Source organism: Dermacentor andersoni, chromosome 7, assembly GCF_023375885.2.
Source record: "Dermacentor andersoni chromosome 7, qqDerAnde1_hic_scaffold, whole genome shotgun sequence".
Classification (NCBI taxonomy): Eukaryota; Metazoa; Arthropoda; class Arachnida; order Ixodida; family Ixodidae; genus Dermacentor; species Dermacentor andersoni.
The window spans coordinates 2,911,052-2,937,951 of NC_092820.1; the positions used below are offsets into that span (position 1 = coordinate 2,911,052).

General features: G+C 44.7%; 1 protein-coding gene across 14 annotated transcripts in view; it reads left to right on the forward strand.

The window, feature by feature from the left end:
- LOC126535675 (uncharacterized) overlaps nucleotides 1–26,900 on the forward strand; it is a 364,982-nt gene that overhangs the window by 32,094 nt on the left and 305,988 nt on the right. For all 14 annotated transcript variants that reach the window (XR_011895591.1, XR_011895592.1, XR_011895593.1 and 11 more), the window contains exons 2-3: nucleotides 12,222–12,424; nucleotides 17,588–17,771. Coding sequence is in view for 11 of the 14 variants with exons in the window: in XM_050182488.3 (XP_050038445.1) it covers nucleotides 12,222–12,424; nucleotides 17,588–17,771 (387 nt within the window). In the remaining 3 variants the exon portion in view is untranslated. The remainder of the gene's footprint in view (nucleotides 1–12,221; nucleotides 12,425–17,587; nucleotides 17,772–26,900) is intronic.

Sequence of the window (26,900 nt, forward strand, 5' to 3'; positions counted from 1 at the left end):
ATGCATTCTTTTTTTTTTTTCATTTTCACTTGTTTATCCAAGCAGGCCTTACATGGGGGGGAGGGGGTAACAACAAGGAACTTCAAAAGGTGGTTACAAGTATGAAAAATAAAACAATTAAAGAACACAAATGTTTTCAGCATTAAAGAGATACAGTGCATCTAGTATAGTAGCTTGAATTAATGACTACAGTGTGTCCCAGCTAACTTCAGCCAGAGTATAAAAATATGCAAATGCCACGTAGCTGGACAGAACCAATGTTGTTTGCCGTCGCTTGGAGATGCTCAAATTATTTTTCATTATGCCTAACTATATATAATTAATCACTTTCTCAAATATTATAATTAGATGAAAAGTGTTAATTCGAATATTGTAGAGCAACATGAAAAACTCCCGATACAGCTTTTTGCTAAATGCTTGCTACATAAGTGTTTTTGCGAATGTGAAAGAAGCCCGCAAATGCACACAAAATTGCCGTGCGACTGACTGCTCGGGGCACTTACGTAATTAGAATGAAAAAGTAATTCGAGTATCTCTAAGCGATGGTAAATGTTACCTTGGTTCTGTCCAGCTACGTGGCACTCGCATATTTTTAAACTCTGGCTAAAGTTAGCTGGGACATCCTGCAATAATACAAGATCAAGCTACAACACTATCAGTATAATGCATGATTGTGTTCAAAGGTAGCAAAGCGTGCAAGCAGGATAACATGGTTGTTTAGAAAAGAACTGGTATGGCAGGTTTGCTCATTAACCCTTTCGCTGTCGGACCTTTCTGGCCGTGACGCACCCCCAGTGTCGGCTTGGTTTCAGGGAACGAGCATAACAGGGAATGAACATAGCAATTTATTTTTGGCTATGATTGGTATACAAATAACATCGTCAATGCAATATGCACATTTCAATGTTCTGCAGCTGTTATTAGTAAACATCATCATCATCATCAGCCTGACTATAACATCCGTTCAACATCCGAATCTGACGATGCGGAACTCATCTCTTCGTCGCGTTAGACTCTGTCCGAGTCCAAATCCGAGCTCGGCTCGTATTCTGAATTGTAAGAGCCACCGCTCCAATGAACAGACCGTCTCGCGCAGCTATGCGAAAGTAACCGCGCGCAGGGAGGATGCGCTTTCAGTCGCCCGCGCAACGGAGATAAATGGGACGTTACGTGATCAAGAAGAGGGAGATGGAAAAAGGCTAAAACAAAGTTCGAAGGGCTTTACGTTTACTGCTGCAAGTCGGAAGCGAGGGTGCGGCGAGAGAGCGAAAGTAGCAATCGAGTCACCCTTTTCGGAGAGGCAACGGCGACGCGTGCGCCTGAACTTGACGCGCCGTAGCAGACGCACCAACAGAAGAAAAATAAAGACCTTCAAACCGGCGGAGATGGCAGAACAACCCTTGAACCCATAACCCCACGCGCGCGATGCATGATCCAGCAAACGCGGAGCCACCGCGCCACTCAGCAAAAAGAGAGGGGGGCGTGGCAGTCGCACCGTACTCTTCAATACATGTACTAACACAGGTCGGGGCGAAAATACGAACTTGTAGGAAGAGTCAACAGATGGCGTGGCCAAGTCCGGGAGCGCCAGCTTTGCGCTCAGGCGCGAAATTTTGAACGCGCGATAGAGAACGTACCGGTACGTCAGTGACACTGTGGGGGGGAAGCGCGATGACGTACCGGTACGTCGGTGACAGCGAAAGGGTTAAGGTAGATTAGTAATTGGAAACGAGACAATTCCTTAAGCGACACTGAAGCGACACTTAAGTCAACGTGGACTGTTACAGTACCATTCCAGAAACGTCTCAGCACTTCTTTAGCGCCAAGGACAGACTTCGCTTAAGAGAAAATCGCGGCTGAAGGATGCGGATACCTTTACCGCAATTCAAATCGCCCGCCCGCGAGTGGGGGAGTGGTGACGTTGCATATGCTATCTCTGCCCTTTACAACAGCCGTCTGGAGTAAAATGGCACCCGACAGACGGCGCTATTAGGGTGGCTTGAAGGGGAGGTGTGAATACCGGCGGCGCTTTCCTTCGGGCGCGCGTGACCCCCTTGCGCACCGATGCCACCAGGGGGAACGTGGCGCTGCTGCTCGCGGCGTGGTACTCCCGCGCTGGCCTGCGCCCTCCGCTGTCAGTTGGTCTCATCGCCTGTTTTGAAGTGTTTCTCCAGATATTCCGTCATTCGAGGACGAGATGCTGTGGACCACCAAAGTTATGTTGAGCACCGCAGCGACGCACGGCTAGTTTATTACATTGCAAATTATGTGGCGAGAAGACGTGTTTTGCCCACACATTATGAAGACTGCGAAGCACCATAAAGGCAATATCCCCAGAGCTTCCACCAGAGGCATCCAAAGAGTGGGACCTTGAGGGCCTTTTATATCCGTCAGAATCATTCTATAAGCTGGACAATGCCCTTGAAAACAAACTCACTCGTTTATTCAGTGTAACACCCGCCGTGGTTGCTCAGTGGCTATGGTGTTGGGCTGCTGAGCACGAGGTCGTGGGATCGAATCCCGGCCACGGCAGCCGCATTTCGATGGGGGCGAAATGTGAAAACTCTCGTGTACTTGGATCTAGGGGCACGTTAAAGAACCCCAGGTGGTCAAAATTTCCGGAGCCCTCCACTACGGCGTGCCTCATAATCAGAAAATGGTTTTGGCACGTAGAACCCCATAATTTTTAATTCAGTGTAGAACGCCAAAGCTGTGGCCGAGATTTTGCAGTCAATTGGTTAAATGTTAAAGATTGGTTGCCTAGACCATTCTGCTACCCTGACAGCCTCAGTTATACGTTTTTATTGCCTCACAAGGATTCACTTTTTGCTTAAAGGTGTCAATCAGCAGAGCAGTGAGACGAAACGGAAAACGCTGAAACATTGTGTGTTGTATATTTTTTTTGCTCACTTGTTAATAAACTATTTCATGACCAGATCTGTTGCTTCACTTCAATGACATGCTACAGGTCTGCAAGCGCAGACAAAAAGTGGTTTGTAAATACGTCCAGACTTTATCAGGTAATGTCTGCAGTTTACAGGTCTTACGGCACGCATAGGGTGATTGACTGCTGATCTCGAGGACGACGGTCGCATTTTCAGGGAGGCGATATGCAAAGCGCCCGTGTGCCGTATGATGTCAGTGCGCGTTAAAGAACCCGAAGTGGTCGAAATTATTTCGAAGCCCCCACTAGCTCCTAACACCCAAAGCCAGCTCACGAAATGCGCGCAGACAAAACTCGTTTTAATGTCGATACAGTGCGAACTGGGCCCGTAAAATTTCACAGGAGTAATGATTTGGGCTGACATAACATTGTTTTCATGATAAAGATTCATTCTTTGACGCTCGCAGAAAGCGCGCGATACCCGAAACTGGCTCACTTTCACTTCGCTGGTAGAGATGCAGCCGACGCGAGGCTGGCGAGGCGCTCATTTCGGCTGCGTGCTTACCCCGCGGCATCGGTGCGCTGTGGGGTCACGTTTGCGCCGCCGGTATTCACACCTCCCCTTCTAGCCACCCTAGCGCTATGGTTTTTTGTGCAATATGCAAATGCGCAGCCATGGAGAAACCGAGCCAAGACAGAGTGTTGGATTGGCCCTTGCAGCTGCTTTTGCTTAAGTGACTTGGAGTTGATATTGTGGGAGTTTCACGAGCCAGCAAAACCAGCGCAGCACTACGCGATAATGAAACTACTGAAACGTGAAGGCGTGAGCGGTGCTGAGTCGACTGAAAGCAAAACCTTTCGACTGTCCACGTCATTGTCAAGGGTAACATCAATGAGTTCTTTTTTCTAAACGTAGAACAGAACTGGACATGTAGCTTTTTCTTCAGTCTTATGATGCAACGCAATTATCTTTTTATTACAAGAAGTTGATTTCTAGCGACAAGGAAAATTAGGAGTGTCTTCGTCGTCGGGCTAGTACTTGAATATCCCTGGCGAGTTGCGAATTGTGTCCTTCATTTGCCTCAATTTCACAATTAAATTTTGTGAAATATTGATGCATTGGGCATCCTCGTCACTTTAGTCTGGCCTAATATTTGCCTTTAGTGTCCCTTTAATGTTCACAATGGATTGCAGAAAGTCGTTCCATTTATTTATTGATAAGACGAAAGGTCATTTTGTTTTTGTTTTTATTAGTGATTGAATATTTGTTAGTTCGAGGGAAAAGTAGGTATACCTTTGCTCGTGGTCAATAAGGGCAGATGTGGGCCATTAAAGAGGGGAAAACCTTTAATTTCATTCATTTACATTGACTGGGGTTAGTGCTAGTAAATGCTGCTGAAACAACTACCTGCGACGTCACTCGAGCGTAATTGTTTAATGAGATTCAGGCGGACTGAAAAATTTCACGGTGATTGGAAAGATGTGCGATATTTAAAAGGAGTAAAAAGCTTGTTATGAAAACTAACAGGAGGGTTTGCTCTGTTCATTTTTTTTTTCTTTCCAATTAGTGATCTTTACACAATGCTAGGGATTCTTTTTATTTCATACCCACTGGTTTTATTTTTGGTAATGCCTTGCTGTCATGAAACGAGCTAAAACCTTATTCTTTGTAGTCAATTCTCCATTTTACTCTTTGTTTATTTCTGTGTACTGGCCAATGGAAACTAACCCTGGCAACCTTTAACACGCAAACTTCCTCGAGTGAGGCTAGCTTGGCAGGATTCTTTGAGGAACTATTAGGCATTGTTTGGGATATCATTGGCCTTAGTGAGGTCAGAAGAACCGGTGAGGCTTATACAGTGCTGACTAACAGCCATGTCTTCTGCTATAGAGGACTCCCAGATAAGCAATACGGGGTAGGATTCGTAATCCATAAGGACATAGTGGGCAACGCTGAAAAATTCTACAGAATTGGAGGGTAGCAGTAGTCATAATAAAACCTAATATCAGGTATAGAATAAAAGTAGTACAAGCCTATGTTGCAACCTCCCGTCATGGTGATGATGAAATGAATCAGTTTTATGAAAATGTTAAATTAGTAATGAGAAAAGTGCAAAGACGGTATACTGTAGTAATGGGCGACTTCAATGCAAAAGTGGTGAAAAAGCGGGCTAGTGAACAAGCGATTGGTAACTACGGTGTCGATTCTAGGAACGCTATAGGAGAGATGCCCGTAGAATTCGCGGAAAGGAATAAGCTGTGAATAATCAATACCTTCTTTGGAAAGCGTAGCAACAGAAAGTGGACCTGGAAAAGCCTTAATGGTGAAACAAAACATGAAATAAATTTCATACTTTCTGCTGATCCCAGCATAGTGCAGGATGTAGAATTGTTAGGTAGGGTAGAATGCAGGGATCATAGGTTATTGAGGTCTAGGATTCACTTAATTTGAAGAGACAAAAAGTAAAATTGGTCAGGAAGAAGCAGGCCAACCTAGGCGCAGTAAGGGTAAAAGCAGACCAATTTAGCCTGGTATTTGCAAACAAATATGCAGCCTTAGAACAGAGATGAAGATGACATAGAGCTAATGAATGAAACCGTAACTAGGCTGGCTTCAGAGGCAGAAATTGAAGTGGGAGGCAAGGCACCAAGGCACCCGGTAAGCAAGCTCTCCCAAGTAGCAAAGGACCTAATAAAGAAATGACAAAGAATGAGTGTCCAACTCAAGAGATAAGATAGAATTTGCGTTATTCTGAAAACTGATTGGCAAGGAAAAAATAAAGGACATTCAAAATTATAACGTGAGAAAGACTGAGGAAGCCATAAAAAATGGAACCAGCATGAAATCAGTAAGAAGGAAACTTGGCATAGGACAGACCAAGATGTGTGCACTGAAAGATAAGCAGGGTAATATCATCAGCAATTTAGAAGATGCAGTAAAAGCAGTGGAAAAATTCTTTACTGACCTGTACAGTACCCAGAGCAGCCACGATGCTTCCATTCGAAGTAGTAATGAATAGGTTACAGAGACTCCTTCTATAACTAGCGATGAAGTTAGAAGGGCCTTGCAAGACATGAAACGGGGAAAAGCAGCAGGAGAAGATGGAAGAAGTCTAATTAATCAAAGGTGGAGGAGACCTAATACTTGAAAAACTGGTGGCCCTTTATACAAACTACTGACTTCAAGGGTCCCAGAGAACTGGGACAATGCCAACATTATACTAATGCACAAAAAGGGAGTTGCTAAAGAATTGAAAAATTATAGGCCCATTAGCTGCACCAAAATAATTTCCAATAGAATATGGGCAACACTGGACTTCAGTCAACAAAGGAAACAGGCAGGCTTCAGGAAGAGATACTCTACCATGGATCACATCCATTTCATCAATAAGGTAATAGAGAAATCTGCAGAGTACAATCAGCCTCTCTATGTGGCTTTCATAGGTTACAAAAAGGCATTTGATTCAGTAGAGATACCAGCAGATATAAAGGCATTACAAAATCAAGGAGTACAGGACACTTGCGTATATATTTGGGAAAAATCTGTAGATTCCCCAACTACCTTAATTTTCCACAAAAGAAGTAGGAAGATACCTATAAAGAACGGTGAGTCAAGGATACACTCTCTGCAATGCTATTCACTACATGCTTGGAAGAAGTATTCAAGCTGTAAACTGGGAAGGCTTAGGAGTGAGAATCAACGGCAGATACCTCAACAACCTTCGGTTTGCAGATGACATTGTCCTTTTCAGCAACACTGGCGACGAGTTACAACAAATGATTGAGTACCTTAACATAGAAAGTGTAAGAGTAGGGTTGAAGATTAATATTGTTACGTAGGAAGACGCAGACGAAAAGCTATATACAAGTATATTTACAAGAGAATGCGCCGCACTTGGCCAAGAGGCAACAGCCCACGCTAGCCTCTAATCGTCGTCGTCGTCTTCTCACTGCTCGCCTCTTCGTCATTGTAAACACTGTTCCGTAGCAATATGCAGAAGACAAAGATAATGACCAACAGCCGGGCAAGGGAACAAGAGTTTGGCCAAATGCCAGTCGGCCTCTAGAGTCTGAAGGAGTTGGTTTACCTAGGTCAGTTACTTGGAGGGAACCCTGATCATGAGAAGGAAAGTTTAAAAACTGAATAAAAATGGCTTAGAGCACATGTGGCAGACATTGTGAGCTCCTAACTGGAAGCTTACCATTATCATTGAAAAGAAATGTGTACAACCAGTGCGTTTTACCGGTGCTAACATATGGGGCAAAGACTTGTAGGCTGACAAAGGAGCTTGAGAACAAGTTAAGGACTGTGCAAAGAGCGATGGAACGATGAATGTTAGGCATAAATGGTTATTTTATTTATTTATTTATTATACCTCAAATGCCGCGTTGAGGGGTATTACATGAGGGGTGGGCTGTTACATCTGTAGATAAGGGGATCGATGGATTCCGGGAATTTGCTGGGGTCTGAGTGGTGCATGGCGTCGGTGGCCAGGTTATTCCAGTCTTTGGCTGTTTGTACAAAAAATGCATGCAGATGGGCCGAAGGACGAGCTGCTGGTGTATAAACTGCCTTTCCATGGCTTGTACGGCATGAAGTCCGATGGGTAGGAGTGATAGCAGATGTGAAGGCGATGCATGATAGAATTTATAAAAGAGACAAAGGGAAAAAATTTAATATTGGCGCGGGATTTCATCGCAGATACGCTGGTGTAATATGAATAATCTGAATAAACGAATCTTATCCCACGGTTTTCGACAGTTTCGAGTGTATTTGTATAGTTGGTTCTGTATAATTGTATGCTCTTCATACTATGTAAAATTTTTTGAAACTTCCCTTACCTAATGCCCATTGTTTGGACCTGTAAGGTATTTTGAATAAATAAATAAAGAAGTCCCACACTGCACATGCGTATTCCAACTTAAGCCAAACTAGTGTTAAGCATGCTTGGATCTTAACTGAAGGAGCAAGTTTTAAATTTCGTTGCAAGTAGCAAAGTGCGCGGTTAGTGTCATTAGTAGTGACGTGTGATATGTGCGATGACCAAGAAAGATTCGTTGTTAATTTTATGCCAAGGTATTTATAAGCGCTTATGGGGAGGATTTCTGATCCAGAAATGGTGTACTTAAAAGTTTGGAATGACTGTTTGCTATGAAATGAAATTGGCATGCTTTTTTTTTTTATGTTCAAGCTTATTAACCGTTTTTCGCCCCATGTTTGAATCTAAGATCTAACCGAAGAATGGCAGAATTGGAGGGGATTAAGTACAGGGCGGTAAAGAACGCAATCTTCGGCGAATAGCCGGATGTTAGATTGAATGTTAGTAGAAAGGTCATTAATGTAGATCAAGAAAAGCAAAGGACCAATCATGGTTATATTGCGCTCAGTTTTACAAACACGATATTAAGGAAGGACAGGACTTGGACGGACGCAGCGCAAACTACCAACTGTTTAATACTGTTAAAGAACGCGCTTATATACAAGGAGATATGGTGCGGGGGGGGGGGTTACATATAAAAAGATATGACAAGGTGACGACATGTGATCATAGTTTGGGTCAGGCATACATCGTTCACATGCACCCGTTCGCACTGGCAAACTCGACCTCAGCTTTGATAAGCGCGATAGACGGAGTGCTTACGCACATCTCTTTTTCTTTAGCTATCGCAAGCGCCTCCCATATTTCTCGCTCCGTTTTTGTTTTTGATGTTCCAATGACTGTGGTGCTTTCTAGTAGCGGGGAGCATTTGCATTGTTTGCAATGTGCGGCCAAGTTGCTAGGTGCTGTCAGAAGTTGGCACGTGTATTTGTGCTCCCGTAATCTATCATTTAGACAACGTCCAGTTTGTCCAATGTATACTTTCCCGCAATCTAGTGGGATTTTGTAAACAACTGATGTAGCGCATTGCACGTACTTTTTCACGTGCTTAGTCTGACAGACCGTAGCACTGGGGTTGGCCTCTGTGGGTCCTGCGTTCACCCTCTTGCACATGCCTTTTAGTTTTTGCGGGGCGGAGAACAGAACTTGAACATCATGGCGTTGGGCTGTCTTTCTTATTCTTTCTTATTCTTTCTTATTATGTCCTGTCCTTCCTTAATATCGTGTTTGTAAAACTGAGCGCAATATAACCATGAACGTTCACCAACTAGCCCCCTTCATTGCTTTACCAAAGGACCAAGGACAGTGCCCTGTGGTACACTAGAAAGAATGGGGGACATATGGGAAGAAGTGTTGTTAGCGTAAACAAACTACTGACGGTTAGTCAAGAAGTCGCGTACCCAATGAAAAATCGGGAAGCTTAAATTTAGGCATGATAGTTTTAAAAACAAGCATTTGTGTGGAACTTTATCGAATGCTTTTTCGAAGTCTAAAAAGAGGGCATATACTGGTGTGTTAGTATCTATGCTAGATCTGTCATTCACGACTAGTGCAAGGTGTGTGTCACAAGATAGTCCCTTCTGGAAGCCGTGTTGGTTAGGATGGAAGAATTTGTTAGTTACTAGGAATTTTACTGTGTGAGTAGATGATATGCTCTAACTTTTGAACAAACAGAAGTTAAGGAAATGGGACGGTAGTTGGGATTGTAAGTTAAGATACCTTTTTTTGCAACTAGGATAATTCTGCCCACCTTCCAGTCCAGCGGCACTCCAGATAGATTGCTAAAAAAATTGCGCTATAATATTGCTTGAGACATGTTTTGTTTTTGAGTATTCTTGAATTGATTCCATCAATGCCAGATGAAGTGGCAATGATTCAATAACTTTCAAAATTCCATAAAGTTCAAACATTAATGATGGCATAATGTCGTGCTTGAAGAATGGGGTGTCAGGTAATTCATTTTTAGGTTCACTGGTCAATTCGGAGCAGAAAGATTTGTTCAGAATTTGGGCGACATCAGCTTCTGGAACAGGGTGGTTATGATCATCAGTTAACAATTTAGGATGACTAGGGTTAATGTCTTCCGGAATTGCCTTGGGTTGTTTTGTAACATGTCCGGCAATGTGGTTGAAAAGAAAAACCTTTTAGCCTTTTGAGATTGCGCTGTGAGCGTTTTATTTGCAGCACAATATTTGGCCATGCGCATGGGTTGTTTGACTGTTTTGCCGACTGGAATAATCTGTTCTTGTTACTGAGGCATTTCAGTGACGCATTGAACCAGGGGGATGACGATTTTTGTGTGACGGTAATGGTGGGAATGTGCTTCGTAACTAACTCTTGCATTTTGGTTTTAAACAGGGACCAATTACACTTAACAGAGTGCCATGAAAAGTCTAAGGAAGCAGTCGCAGAATGTTGTTAGTTCTTCATTGATGGCCTCATAATTTCCTTTATCGTAGAGTGTGATAGTTTGTTTATTTTTTTCTGATGTGATAACTTGAGATGAACTGTGGCGTGGATTACTGTGTGATCACATGGGTTAGTTAAATGTGTAAGTGGTGATATGCTATCGGCATGTGAAGTTAGGATTAGGTCCAGTATGTTTGAGGAATCATTGAATTCTTGAGTTGGCGCAGAAACAAGTTGTGACAAGCCAAAAGTTAAACATGTGTCGATGAAATTACTTTCAATGTTGCATTTTGATGTTGTTGAGCGAGGTCAGACCAAATTATCGCTGGGAAATTGAAGTCGCCGAGTATTAGCATGTGAGCACTGGGATTAGATATGGAAAGTAGATTTAGGGTACTGTGGAATTCTGTTGTGAATGAAGGATGAGCGTCAGAGGGGCGGTAACATGCACAAATAATTACAGGAGGATAAGAATTATTGCATTTTATAAATAGTAGCTCTAGGGTGGAAGGGACGTTGAGAGGACTGCACTGAAGTCGGTGGTGAGCTGCTATCAAAACACCGCCGCCTCGTTTGGTCTTGCAATCAAGTTGGAAGATATCGTGATGTGGGAAGCAAGCAATGGAGCAGGCCTTTCTGTATCAAAAATTGAAGGCTGCAGCCATGTTTCTGTTAGTAGTATAAGGTCTGATTCAGTGGTATTAATAAGGGAATGAAGATCGTCGCAATTAGGCAGAAGGCTTCGAATGTTAGTGTATATTAGTTATAAAGGCTTACTGATTGAGTTTCCTTCAGAAGATTTGTGAACTTGTGGCTATTGGTGTCGAGGGACTATTTTTTAATGCGGCGATCAAAGATGGATCAAAGTGGTTTTGTCAATCAAAGGTTTGTCATGACGGAGCTTGTAAGGTTTGTGCTGGGACTTGTCGAACTCGACGAGGCATTGGTGAACAGTCCCGACCAATACTATAGTTGGAATCTTTCAGCTTCTTGGTATTTGAAAGAACGTTTTCTTTGTCTTTGTAGTGCACGAAACGCACGACGACTGGACGCTTTTTGTTTAGTTGGAACCAGCCTATTCTGTGAGCCTACTCCATGCTTCTTGACTCGAGGGATACCTGGAGTGTTTCGTTAGTTTTAGTACTAATTCTTCAGATTGTGCCCATGTTTCCTTCACGTCATCATCAAAGCCAAGAAATAGAAGGTTTGACCGGCAAGCGTGGTCCTCAGAATTGTCAATCCTGTCGGCTAAAGTTTCAATAGTACTGGAGCTTTGCACGGCGAGCCTCTGAACATCAGCATGGTTTTTGAGTGAGGCCAGAGACAGAAAGAGAGCATTGTGGGTCAGAGAGCAGATGGGGATAGCAGATATTCTATTTGACATTAATAGAAAAAGAAAATGGAGCTGGGCAGGTCACGTAATAGTAGGTTAGATAGCTGGTGGACCATTAGTGTTGCATAATGAGTGCCGAAAGAAGGGAAGTGCAGTCGAGAATGGCAGAAGACTAGGTGGGGTGATAAAATTAGGAAATTCGCAGGTGCTAGTGGGAATTGGTTGGTGCAGGACAGGGGTAATTGTAGATTGCAGGGAGAGGCCTTGGTTCTGCAGTGGACATAATATATGCTGCTGCTGATGATGACTACCTTATTGCTCTGTTACTGTTGCTATGACTTGTCATAACTGTTCTTATACTGAACGATTATACTGAAGGACCTATACAGTCTTTGACTATGGGACCACCTTCTCTGTGCTAACTACCTCGAACATTACAGAGCCTGAATTTATTTATTTATTTATTTACGATACCCCTAAAGGCCCTCGAAGGAGGGTATTACATAGGGGGGGGGGGGGGGCTACAAGAAAAAAACACAAGTGTACATTCAGGTACAGCATACATAAAAAGAAAAACATTCGCAAGAGATTTTTTTTCATTTTCATTTCATTTGATAATTTTCATTTTGATCATGAATTGTTTTGTCTGAATTTTCATTTTTGTCAGCCTTGTGTTGTGAAGTTGTATCTTGTGCCCTGCTTTGGCTGTGCGCAGGTGGTGTGGTGGCAGGTGGGGGGTGGTGCAATGGAGCTGGCCTTTTGTGCAGCTGCCATCTTTGTGGTGTCGGCAGTGGTGGTGTACTTTGTGTCGGTCGTGGGTACCCGCCAAAAGACCTACGAGGAGGCACTGGCCGAAGCACGTCGGCGATCCCTGGAAGAGGATGCTGCCCTCCAGCAGGCCCGACAGCACCACAAGCGGTACGCACACCTGTCATCTGTGGCACACCTGGCACTTAGGCTGGCCACTACGCAAAACAGATAGTTAAGGAACTGGGTTGGAAAGCAAGTTTTAACTAATAAAGGATGCCCAGCAGACTGCCAATGAGCAGCACTTCTCTGCTGTTTGGCATGTGGGAAGAACACGATTTGCAGGAATAGCCTGCCAGGCTAGTTGGTTCATGATCAACTTCTGGTGCATGACATAGTACAGACACATGCACACACACTCACTCACTCTCACACACACATAGTCGACTTGCGTTCGTTGGACCCTGAAAAGAGTGATGAAATCAAATTACCTGGCAAGTCAAATTAAACAAAATGCGAAACAAAGAACCATAACAACAAAGCGCTGATTCATTTGGCAGTATTTGCCTGATTCTAACAGGCCGATCATGATGATGATTTATTGGCATCCACTTTGAAGTAGGGTGGAGACAGTTGCTTAGCCTGCTTGAGTTAATGAGATGTTTATTGATGCGTTTTATTCGCCCCTGAATAAAACACGCGCCCACTTTGTATGTGTCCAAAGTAGTAAACTTATGTATCAATGGCATTAAAACTCCTAAACAAAGTAAAAATATCCCGCTCACGAATTAGCTTTTTTTTTTTAGCAAGAAAGATTGTTGTACAATGGTGATCGATTTTCTAAAGTCAGTTTCGCCACGGGGGGTTTTTTTTTTGAGGTCAGCTTCTCCGTAATGCACACGTGCTGTGCGGCAAAGCATACGAACGTTGCGAAGAGGATTTTAGTTTTGTGCAGACAATTTTGGCCCAATTTTCTTTAAAAAGAAGCCGCACATTAGAATAGTGTAAATACCGTAATCAAACAGTCTACAGTTATTGCTTTAAAATCTTCATAGGGGGAAACGAAAGTTGGCGTTTTTGAATAGAGTTTACGGGTATTGAACGCAGGTTGTCTACCAACCGGGAAGACTGGGAATTCTCAGGAATTTTGAATAATCTGGAAATAATCAGGGAATTTGTGCTTTTATCAGGGAAAATTAGCCGTCATTTTATAGAAAAGGAATGAAAGTCGCCTTAATGCTAGCTGGAGTAAAAGAGAGTAATCGTAATGAATTGGCTTTGACGCCGTGTCGTCGGTTGGAGCAGTTGCCAGTGTACAGTCAGCGACCGATTTTTCGGACCCACCACCACCTACCCCATAGAGTCAATGTATAAGAACGTCTGAAATTTCGGAAGCAAGAACCCTTTGCCGCCCGATTTTCCGGACTTCTTGCCCTGATCGCAGGTCCGAAATGGCATTAACCAAAGCCAACCACTTCCGCCGTTTTGATTACCTCGTCGCCTCGAACCGGCGCTCTCGCACGCTGCTTCGACGTTCGTTATTAAGGTACTTGCCGTTAGGTGCCATAATTTTCATTGAAAGAGTTCGTCGCTGTCTGCAATGGCACTGATTCCGCCTCTGTAATCGTCGCGATTGACTGCGAAGCTCGGGAAGCACGATGCGTTGCATAATCATATGCCGGTTTTCGAAAGGCAGCTTTGTCTCAGCACAGCAATGTTATGCGGTGAAGCATACGGGAACCATTGCGGTGAAGCTTAACAAGCGTGGGAAGGGGCAACTGTTGCGGGATACAGTACGTGTTCTCTAAATATACACGTGCGCACCTGCCGTCTCCTGTCACAGTACGAGAACCGATATGCCTAATAAGTGTACTGGCAGGCCTTCAGAGCTTTTTTGGACATGCCTGTGGCGATTTGAGCCCTTAAGGGCAGTAAAAGACATGCATTAATTTTTTCAGACTGCCCGATTTTTCGGAAGCTTTAGCGGCCCCGATGGAGTCCGAAAAATCGGACGCTGACTGCACGTACAACTGACCAAGAAGATGCTTCAAATGATCTATGGGGCGAACGTGCGGCAGAACAAGGAAGCAAACAGAAAGGACCGTCGCATTCAGAAATCGAGAAATGAACCGTGCCGCCTCTTCTTTGAAGGAGCTTGAGCTCAAGAACGAAAGTGTTGGATGAAGCCCCAAACCAAACTAAACTCTTTAAAGCAGTGAAATGCAACATTGAGGCATTGTGTATGGGCTGAGAGTATGTCAGGACAGTTGACTTTCCAGCTGCTTAGAGAATCCCACTTGTGACCAAGTTCAGGCCTAATACCAATGAGCTTGCTATCAGTTGATAGAAATAGCTCATTTTCGAAAATATTTGCTTGTGTATGCCTCTTCTTTTTCATTTGTGTTTGAATATGTTCGACTCGATTTGCAATGGGCTTTACCATTTTCTTTTCGAAGATATATTATTTGCTGCGAGTTTTACTAACCCCTCCCTTCAATTTTCTATTTTGAATAAAATAAACATTACTCCTTACTGTTCAAACTGGATTAAGACGTCTTCTTGAAAAAAAAAATTTAACATGCTTACTGGAGAGTGTCAGCATCGGGCGACATGTTGTCAGCCCGTCTTGAGATAAAACAATGTTCCCACGTCACTCAGGGAATTTTTCAAAGGCACTCAGGGAAAACCTGAAAAACTCGTGGAACTTGAAAATGGCAACTTCGTAGACACCCTCGAACGCACTTGCTGTCCCCTAAGCTCTGCCTAGACAGACGTTGAAGAGATTGCTGTCTGGGTCACGATAGGGGTCAGGCTTGTGCATGCAGACTGGTCAAGTTAGAATTATCCAGCAAAGGCCAAATTTAGGATTGAAATAACGAAAGTTTGGGCCCATAGAAATGCACGGCCGCCTGCCGGGTCCTGCAGCCATGATCGAACTAACCGAAAAATCAATTAACCGTAGTCAAACTAATGGGAGTCTGCTGTACAGTGGTGAGCAGCCTTGTCTAGAGCGCGGCGACGTTGCTCTGCGGAGCAAGTCAGTGCCACCTAACGTTACGCTCTGGGTTTGAGCTATGCGTCTCGTGCGCATGTGCGGCCATAATAAAGCGGTGCCTGCTCGTGGGTTCTCGGCCTCAGTGCTTGCACTTCAGTCCGCCAGGGCCACGCTGAATGATATGTAACAGTGGCCGGAAAACCAACGCGTTTCGCGCGAATCACGGGGCGGCTAGGCAAGCAAGTGCAAGTGATATCGGGTGATCGCGCGTTTCTGAAGCACGTCCAAGTGGTAGCGGGTGATGGCGCATTTCAGGCGCAGACCAGGCTAAGAGTGTGAGAATTGGGCCTATATGGTTGTTTGGTGTCTATTTTTGTCGCCTATTTTCGTCGGCTGTCGCCCTTAGCTAAATACGCAGTGCAGATACACGCCGAAAGACATTATGGCCGCGGCGAGTGGTGCCTGTGCAGAAATGTGCGGTGATCTGCTATCACTCGCGCTTGCTTGCCTGGCCGTCTCGTTACACGTGAAACACGGCGGCATGGCGATGCCCTCGTCGCCGTCACAATTGCAGGCAGCGTGTCCCTGGCGGCATGAAACGAACTCGCAAGGCGGTGGCTGGACAAGAAAGCGATGAGCAGGCATGCCTCTGTTTCTGCTACGCATGTGTGCGGGACGCATAACTCAAACCCAGAGCGCAACGTTAGGTGGCGCTGACTTGCTCTGCAGAGCACCGTCGGCGCGCTCTAGAGAAGGCTGCTCACCACTGTACAGCTCCGACTTTCAGTAGAATCATTATGGTAATATCGGCCTTTTATGCAGTCCGATTGTGTCAGCAGCCCTTTGGTGTGTCTCTGGAATAGAAGTTGGACGTTTTTATTGGGCATTGTAATGGATCATAAAGCCTCGACATTGTTGGCTAATGCTTGAAGTTTCAGTGAGTCTGTGCTGTGTGCAAATGTGTCTTTTTCCTGTGTCATGCGCTGCAAGTTATTTAAGCCTGTGCAAGCATTGGTGCAGCACTGCATTTCAGAAACCTTTGTCATTGTTCCAGTGACAAAATACAAATGAGACTGGGAGAAAGCAAGGATTTCTCTGTATCCATTTGTTTTCAGAGTTGCCATCCACCCAAGCAAGTGCATTCTAAGCCAGCTTTTATCTATCTAAGGCTGTAAATAAAACGATGGTTCTTGTTTTAATAAACTGTACAGCTTTGTTCTGTGCACGTTCATACCTAGTGCACGAGTTTGCAGATTGAGGGTCCCAGACCAGGCAGGCAAGCTCCACTATACGCTCTGTGCCAGAGGAATGAAGCAGCTATTTACCTCTAGCCAGAAAGCTTTGTGAGCAGTGAGCCTGGAAAGCATGCAACCTTTCTAAGTCATGCACATGAAGGGATTACGGTCACTGACCAAGTCTGATGAATAATCTGACGTTTCGGAACCGCGTACGGGTTCCTTGTTCACTGAATTGGACATGAAATCGTCGTCACTTATATAGCCAGCACGTGACGTAATGAGCGTGCGTAAACGGCAGGCATAGTCCCTGGTGTCCGGTTCATTGTAGCTGACGTCGATTGAATGATTAGAGATTCTAGCAGCCGTCGGGATGACACGTTCTTTTCTTTGGCGACAACAGTGGCATTGTCCCAGTCTATCTTGTGATTATGTTCATGCGCATGTTCGGCAATGGCGTTCGTCGTGTGGCTATTATTTTTTACATCACGTTTATGTTCCTTGAGGCGTCTGGAGAACTTCCCTGTTTCACGTCAAGTCATGCACAGTTGTTTTAGGTGCAGCTATGTGTCCATGGTGAAAGTTGTAAAGCATGACAGATTGAAGGGGGAAAAATGGACAAGGAGACTCATTACAGGGACACTAAAGCGAGAAATTATTTGAGCGTTAACACCACAGACAGGTGCCAATGCCGCACCAGCTTGCCATGATGTTTTGGACTTGTGCAGCATCTCCTTGTAATTGGTTTTTTGATTAAAACAACTCTGCAATCTTCAAGAATTGTTGCCGAGTCACAGCTACCCCAGTGCGAAGAAACATTCCGACATCTACGATGTCACACTGAGCTACCGGTGCTGTGGTTTAGGCACAAAATTCAAGAAATAGAACTTAGTTCTTTTTTAAATATGATCCCTTAGCGCTGAATTATAAAAGATAGTTTTGAAAGAAAGCTTTGTCAGTACAAACTGATTTAGTGTTTTCTCTTGAGTGTACCCTTGAGACATCTATTTACTCAAGTACTTTGTGAAAACCAATATTTGATAGGCACCAATTCTCTTGCACAGGTCGTGGTGCCTTTTAGTAAGCAAGTTGATTTCGCTGCAGTGACAGTGCCAACAAGAAGGTCAAGGGTCGCTGGGGTCGCACAAAGGTAAAAGAGAGCCCAGCAGAACCCGAGCTCAGCGCCTCGACAGGAACCAACGAGACTGCCTTGGCCTGTCCCCCTTCGCCAACGCAGGGGGCAATCCAACACATGCCTGAACACGTCGAGTTCAAGGAGGAGGCTGAGGTTAGCAGCGAGATCTGTACTCGGCAAAGGTAGAATTTTGGTCCGCATGGGGGTGGGACATTATTTTTTAGTTCTCAGCACAGAAATTCTAGACAAGTCGAGATGCACACAAGTGCTGTTCTCAACAGCGGTATATAAGAAGCTGGATCAGAGGTTCATATTCCCAAGACAAATATTAAGCATGCGCGTACAGTGAGCCAGCGAGAAGTGACTTTTTTTCTCGATAAAGGTTACGAAGAAATACTAAGACATTCTTGGCACTATCTATTGCGGTGGATTCAGTTATTAACCTGCTGCTGTATTTTGTAATGGTTTGCTTTGGAACTGGTTCACTCTGGCTGGTACGTCGCTTCGAGAAAGAGAAGTGTTATGGCACGAGGGAGACCAATCAACGAGCGGGGGTCTGCCAGGTCACCATTTTTGTTTGTACTTTGGAGACTACAGTCAAACCTCGATATATCGAATGCGGATATATCAAATTATTGCATATATTGAACACTTTCTATGTAACCTGGAAAATTGCATGCATTTTTAATTCTTTATTTAGAACGGGGTTGGACGTAGAATGCATGTGTCGAACTCCGCCACCCCAGACCACGTGCGCTCTGTTGACAGGTGGTGAGCTTTCCCGCAGCACCCTCAAAAATAGTGGTAGCGCAATGGGCGTTCCCGACTGCTGCGACTGTGCAGAGGGTGCCATTTGAACGTAGCGACGTATGCATGCGGTGGCTTGGCTAGTTCGACAACGTCAACGATGCATTGCATTTGTCGCACTGATTCCTCAGTGCCACCCTCTGCACCTGCTGCGCCTTGCGAGGACTGGCGCTTTGCATCCACAAAGACGCGCGACAGTACGTGCTCACTGGGCTCACTCATGGACGCGTTAGCAGGTGCCACTTGATACTTTGTTATTTACAGTGTTTCAAAATGCTTTGATTGATGGACTTGGAGATAGCAGCAGAAGTAGCAGCCAAACGAAGACGCTGCCGAGGTTGATTCTGCAAGTGCTGATGTTGCCCTGCTCCCGACTTCAACTGGTGCTGTCGCTGCTTTGGCCCTTCTACGCTGCTACTGAGGCGCAATAGAGAGCACCGGCCTATCGCTTGTAGATTGTTTACACTATGTTGAGGACTCAGTGTTTAAGCATGCGGCTGCCAATAAGAAGCAGGCTACACAGCTGCAGTACTTTCAACTAAATAAAATACTTTGTGTGAAGCTTCAGGCGCGTATTATGTACGCCACGATTGGAGCATGATCGGGGATCGTTGTTTTGAGCGTACGTTTGGTCTAGGTCGCCGCAACTTTGAGCGGCTGGCGAAGTCAGCGTTGCCTAGGCAGCGCAATCGACCACGCACTCACGGCTGACGAAGTCAGCGTGGCCTAGGCCAATCGTGCCTGGTGCAACCCAACGCGCACTCCGAACAACATTCCTCAGTCATGCCCTTCGTTCATTGATTGACATGTAGAAGTTCGTGATGCGTTATTTTATCTAATTTTATATACCGAATTCTGGCTATATCGAAGTATTTCGCGATCACTGCGCTGTTCAATGTGTCGAGGTTCGACCGTATGTAGCAGTGGAAGGATGTTGCTAGTTCGATCAAAAAAAAATACTGGTTTGTATAAAATATTTGCATATTTAATGTCCAGTGTTATAGCTGTGAGCTTGTGACATGGACAACCGCTAGTCGTTTAATTTTATACAGTGCAGTTCACTTATAATATTGTAACGCCGCGTCGGAGGTGCGTGGAAGGAAAAGAAGCGGCGCGAGGTTTTCGGAGTGATTAACTGTTTATGACTGTCTTCTCTACCATTTTCACTGTAAATAAACCCATTTTTTATTCGTAACAAGTGGTGGAGGTGCAGGGTACTGGTCTCGCCGACGCCCAAGCGGACCGTTCAACGAACAGCTTCATAGAAGGCATCGTTTAAGCCAGCCAGAAACCAAGGCATCCTAGCTACCAGTGGCGTAGCCAGAAATTTCGTTCCGGGGGGGGGGCTCAGGGTGCAGCTCGGCCTCCTCCTTAAAAGGAAGCTTTAGCTCGTGTGCTCCAATCTAAATAGGAGAATTCGTTTTTCTCGACAACCACTGCACCAAATTTGACAAGGTTTGTTGCATTAAAAAAAAAAAAAATTTCAATTCTAGTGACTTTGTTTTGAATTTTTCATTTAGGTTGTCAATTCTTTATTAAAAATTGGCAAAGGTCGCAAATTTTCAGAAAACGAAACTATGAAGTTTAAAACTAACTCAACAATGAAAAACGTGATCACAATTGGGTGAAATGCATCTAACAGTACATCAACAGTGGACAAAATAGATGTGTTACACATGAATGTAAAAAAATTAAATATGGAAATACGGCTTTTGCAGAACCTTTGTACACAACATAACCAATTCACGTCAGATGCGAATTGAGACACCAAATTTGTCTGTTTTGACTGTTATAGTAGATGCCGTTTACAGAACTGCTATATCTGTTCTTGATGCAGAGCTGTTTGTAAACGTCGTGCTTCTATTTTTTTTTAACTTTCCATTTTTAAAAAAAATATTTTCAACAAAATTCAGGCCCTAAATCAAAATTCCGCTTCCAACAGACACTATAATTCGACTTTCTCTCTCAAATGCGACAAATTTCATTAAAAGCGATCCAGGGGTTATCTCGGAAAATCGTTTCCGCGTCTTACATGTACTTGAATAGGCTGCGTCGGAGTTGGGCCCGAGCTAAAGCTTCCTCTTAAACAATTTGTCGAGCGATCAAATACCTTAATAATAACTGCATTGCCATTTCCAGAGATGCTGCAAACAAATTCTTGAACGCTACGCACTGTCAAAACAAGCAAATTGTGTACTTTTTATTAAAAGAATATACTCGTATGGGGGGGGGGGGGGGGTGCCAAAAATTGTGCCCAAAATAACTTATATCAATCCTTCCATGTTTTTTGTATATTTAATAAGAACTATATAGAACTCTTTAGAACTATATCAGTTCGAAACCAGCAAAGCAGTGCATGCTGCTGATATAAAAATGCAAAGGCCATGAAATGAACAAATTGAGGACAAACATGTTAATGAAACTTTGTCGTTCAAGAACCTTGTTTTACAGTCTTGTACACATGCAACGGCCACTGTAATATATCAATGGTGCTGTCATTTGTTCCAATGTATTATGCAGGAGCAGCTGTCACCGGTCGTGTACCGTGAGTAATTGCACCGAAATTATTGCCGCAACAGAGCACGTATAAAAAGCTGGAGTTGTGCAAAATATACGAGGGCAAGTCAAATGAAAGTGAGCCAATGCAAATATATGAAAAACGGGGTACTTTAAGAGTAGTCTCCATGAGCATTTAGACACTTGTCCCATTGACTTACGAGTCGCGTGATTCCCGTCTTGGGACTGCTTGGGTTGCTGCTTCAAAAAGTCTGCAACTGACTCTTTCACGTCATCGTCCAACATGAATCTGGTTACCTTGAGCTGTTTTTTCGGCTGCCCAAAAATGTGGAAGTTGCAAGGTGACAGGTCTGAGTTGTATGGCGTATGTTAAAGTGTTTCCCACTTAAACTTTGCCAGTTTTATATTAACCACATCAGCGACGTGGCGACGGGCATTGTCGTGGAACAAGATGACCTCATTCGTCAATTTTCCACGTCGTTTGTCCTTGATTGCGACACGCAGCCGATCCGGCATTTCACGATATTGGAAACAATTGATAGTCTCTCAAGATTTAGCAAATTCTATCAGTAATGGCCCCTCACAATCCAAAAAAAGGTCACCCCCTTTCCAGTGGAAACAACGGCCTTTGCTTTCTTGGGGGTGCTGAATACGAATGTTTCCACTGTAAGCTTTGCCGTCGTGTTTCATGCTCGTAGTAGTGGCACTATGATCCGTCACCGATCACAATTGCAGACAAGAAGCAGTCACCCTCACTGCGATACCGGATCAGATGAGTCAAGGCAGATGAACTTCTCCGTCTGCTGGCGGTGGTTAAAAATTTTGGGTATCCATTGCGCACACAAGAGATGATAACCGAGATGTTCATGAATTATGGCATGAACCGAACCGTGATCGATGTTCACACGCTCTGCAAGTTCATCTATGTTTATCCGCCGTTCTTTTCTGATCAGCTCATCAACATTTGCAGTTTTATTGGGGGTGATTGCACGATGGCTTTGGCCTGGTCTTAGATCGTATTTGCAACTTTCACGTCCTTCTTTCAACCGTTTGTTCCAACGCTTCACAGTGGCCAATGAAATGCAATGTTCAACGTACACGGCAGCAATACAACGGCTAATTTCTTTTTAGAAAACACCTTCAGCTGTCAAAAACCTCGCGGCACCACGCTGCTCAACTTCTGGAGCGTCGATTACGTCATGCAACTATGTTCAACCCAGTGTACGAGAGCATTAAAGAACATTTCTTCTCACACCTGCGTGTCACTTTTCTAAATGAGAGATGCCTGTGTACTGTGCGCATGCCTCGCAAATAATGAACGGAACCATTATTGTGCGGGGTGGGTAGGCTCGCTTTCATTTGAGTCGCCCTCGTATAGTAGAAATGCGAAGATACAATGGAATATACAAATGTGAAGATACAGCTTGACAAAGAGCAAAAGAAGTGTCACTGCAAACAAAGTTCACTGCATGTATACACAAAACCTCGCAACAAGATATTTAAATATACGTATAAGTCTCCAATCAATATACGTATCTAAGAAAAAATCGCTGTATACAGTGCAGTCCACTTATAACGATACCACATATAACGATATATCCGCTATAACGATGGGTCGACATGAGAGTGTCATTTTATGCATTAGGTCTATGGAGAAAAAAACCATTTATAAATATAGGTTATTCACCGCATATCGGACATAACGATCAAAATTTTGCCGTCTGGACGGCGGTTTCCGTGCCAAATAATCTTAACATTTGCATTGCTTAGTTCTCTGAAACAAACGATGTCGAGACGAGGCGATGTTTATCTCCGTAAGTTTGTATCAGCCGCCATTACCGCACACCGGAGAATAACTGAGTAGGTGCAGCGTGCTACAAGATGGCGCTAGCTGCTTCATGCGCGTCGCGGCCACAGTCCCTCCGAAAGAGAGAGGAAGAAAAAGTGACAAGCAAAGCGGTGCGGTGGTGCCCATCCCCGTCTCCCTCTGTCGCGATAGCAGGCTGACACCACCGAAGCAGCGTGCAACCAACGGTTCAACCCAGTTCGAAGATGGCGCAGACAATGCGGCTTCAAGGTGAGCGCACTTGTGAAGTATGTGCTCGCCCAGTTAACGATATCAACCATCTTGAAAACCGGGGGCACCGTGATTGTGAAGGCAGGAGCTATCAGCGGCCCTGCCAATCGGCGGAAAAGGGTTAGAGACCCTTTGTACGCCGATGTTGAAGAGGCGATTTACGAGTGGTTCATCACCAATTGTTTCAAAAAGGCGGTCAAAAAGGCGGGCTTTGTGCGTAAGGACGAACTTCCCCAACCCACTGAGCCGCTGACATAACCGAGCTCTGGGAGCTCGTTCCTACTGGGGACACAGGTGGTGCGTCGAAGGAGGAGTTTTTGACTGCAGACAGTGCTGCCTCGTTCTGCGATGAGGTCACCGACGAGGCGATCGCTGAAGATGTGCTGTCTCGACAGATGGCAAAGTTGTGCGACGGTAGCAGCGACAGTGACAATGAGATTGACAGTGGCTCCTTGACCCAGACCTCGATGTGCATGCAAAGTGCACTGTCGTCGATCGACTCCTTAATTGATTTTATGCATGCTAATGAATTGCCGCTAGTGTTTGCGCAGCAGCTGGAATCCATGCACACCACTGTTGTGAAGCTGAAGCTGCCGCAAAAGCAAGCGCAGATTTCGGACTATTTCGGCACGCCTAACCCTTGACACGGTCATTGGCGCTCGAAATAAAGTTTGTTTTTCACGGCCTACTTTCTACATCTATTTTTTAGAACAAGTAGCGAATTCGAAGCTGCAAAGGTATGTTCCGTGTTTTTTATTTAAAAAAAGATTTGTTTTAATAACTGCAGTCCAGATATAGCGATCATCGGTTATAACGATCATATTTTTCGTCTTTCTCGATATCGTTATAAGTGGACTGCACTGTATAATGCGTCAAACAAGACAAATAAACATGTTGCGCTATCACAGATTCACAGAATCCTAGATCCCGCCCCCATTCCATCCACTCCCCCCAGTGTATCGTGTGCGACGGAAGGCGGCACGCTTCCTCCTCGCTTTTCTCCTTTGCGTACACAAAACTGAGCCGGCATCGTCGGCTCATCCAGCCCCCTGTGCTTTCACTTGCACCTACAGCATGCGGCGTGCAGTCACGATGTTATCGCTCTTGGGCTTTATACGGAACATGAGGACGACGGCGACGGCAGGAATGCGGCTGGAGTTCCATATAATTGATATCGCAACAATATAGTAAGAGAATCCGGCAACTGAAGCGTCCCGTGGCCCATTACTTTCCGCAAAAGAAGTAGAAAAGTCGAACTTTCACCATGCGACAACTTGCTGCGCTGCGACAGTCTTTCTGTCCTTTGTGGGGCGGGAACACGGAATTCAAAAAAAAAAAAAAATGTGAAGGAAAGCATGTTGGCCACAATCAAATGCCTACTTTGGGCAATTAGTGTGGCTACCGAAAGAACATTGAAGAAAATGGGAGATGCTTGGTCCACCGAGAACCATACGCATACTGCTCTGTATTCTACACTGGCGAGACGAGACTTTCCAGAGAGGCTGCCCTCAAGCGAACGCGATGCAATCCATCGAGCCCCCACAGTGATACTGGCGAGCGACCATTGTTTTTTTTCCTTGTTTGCTAGCCAGAAAGCGTCCAAAACTCTGTCAGGCGAAAATCCACTCGGCCAGAGAAAACCGAATATGCACCGAAGTGTGCCGCGTGGTGGTCGGGACAACACCAGAAAAAACGCATACGCTCTGGCTGACTTGGGCAGCATTGCGGGTAGGGTAACGCGAACAAAAAAATTGAAGAGGCTCAATGTGTCCTCGCGAATAAAAGTCAAAATACAAATAATAAATAAGAACATAGTTACCTTTGCTGGCTTTACTGTCTTGACATGTGTGCTTTGGTGCAAGTAAAAAAAAAAAAAAAATGTTGATATTTTTTTGTGACATGACGGCACAAATGAACCACTTTTCTAATGTCATGCATCAGAACATACGAGACAAGCCAAATCAACACACCATCAGACAAGTTGACAAAGCATGCAGCGAGATCCGATGAGACGAAGCGTTCGTCTCGTCGTTCGCTTCGTCTCATCGGATCTCGCTGCATGCTTTGTCAACTTGTCTGATGGTGTGTTGATTTGGCTTGTCTAGTATGTTCTGATGCATGACTTTAGAAAAGTAAATGCATCCTTGGCATCAAATGTTTAAAACAACATTAAACCCAGAAAGTTCCGCAAATGAAGATCTAAAGCAGAACTTTGGAGATGCCAATTCACCTTTCACATCAAAAGTTTGAGAACTTTATACCCATAAAGTTTCGAAATTTACATCCATGCACTCCATAGATTCTGCCGCCTCCGCGAGATGCTGTGGCGAGCCCGTTCGCCATCAACACGGCCTTGAAACTTTGTGCTCGGATGGGGCTGCTTGCGTTATGCGATTCCTGGTGCATGGGCGTTGCCGCGAAATCCAGCCTGAGTTCGTAATGTTCGCGGTTAAATGTTTTTTCGAGCATGAGAAAGACATTCTAGACAACATCCAGAGTGATTTCTGGTGCTGGGGGTTGCTTTGGTTGGCGGTGCATAAACAGCACGACAAAATTTTGGGCGGGTGGGGGGGCTGAAGCCCCATAAGCCCCTCTCCCACTGGCTACGCCCCTGCTAGCCACTGGGTGTCAGAACCACGTATATTCTCAGGTAAAACAGATGAAGACGTGGATGACTGGCTGAGACACTATGAGAGAGTAAGCAGGCATAACGGGTGGAGTACGTCAGCGCAGCTTGTGAACGTTGCATTTTTTCTCGCCAGAGCCACTCTACATATGTTTGACAGTCATGAATGCATGCTGACCACTTCGAAAACTTTTGTGCAGGAATTGAAAGCCTGCTTTGGTGACTCCAATTCCAAAAAGAAGAAAGCGGAACACATGCTTTTGCACAGAGCCCAATTGCCTGGTGAAACGTATACAACGTATACTGAAGAAATATTTAAGCTATGTGGAATTGTAAGCGCGAGTATGTCGAATGAAGACAAAGTAGGACATCTATTTAAAGGCGTTGCTGAAGACGTCTGCAAGTTTTTAATAACGAAAGAAGACCTGAAAACTCCTTCCGAATTCAGGCAGAAATGTCATGCGTTCGAAGCTCTTAAGACTCGAACTTCGGTCTTACCGAAGTTCGAGCGCTTGGACAACGTCTCCATAGTTGCAGGTATGGACGTCGCTGCCTGCGGTGACATCACCTCCATCGTGTGTCGAGTGGTTCAAGAAGAGCTAGCACCACCTTGGAGAGTAGATCGTGGTTATCAGTGCACGTTTGACGACTGTATTCTCGAACCACCATCTTGGTCACGAGAACATCGCATTGAGTGCTGACTGCCTTCTAAAGAATCGCATATAAGGGGGTATGTTCCAATTGAAGTGGTCAAATTGTCAAAATTTTCACTTTTCTGATTTACTTTTTTTCGCGTTCCATGGACCTTTATTTACCTCGTGGTGAAATATTATAACAAAATACGCGGTAGAAATAGAGAAAACGGCTCTTTCGTAGAGTGCTATCATCAAAAATTGCGAAAAAATCTGGTGTCCGAAGGCCCCGTCGTACCGCGCATCGCCCGGCTATCTGTTGACGCAGCGCCGCCATCTTGGTATCATCGTAAAGAGGAGAAATCGCAGCTCAAGACAGGCAGAGTGATGCATTTCTCCACGGAAAAATAAACCAGCAAATGCAAGCGAAAAAAAGGCAAACGCGGCATTGTGAGTGGGCGTAGCAGTCACGTGGTGCACAGAGCGTGCTCCTATTGGCTGTTGTAGATTTGAATTGCTGACTAACCTCTCTCACGTGCATTTGCGCAGCAGCGAGCTGCGCATTCCGATCAATGTGATTGACGATCGTGGCAGCTTACGCACAATGAGAGTCATGAGCGGAC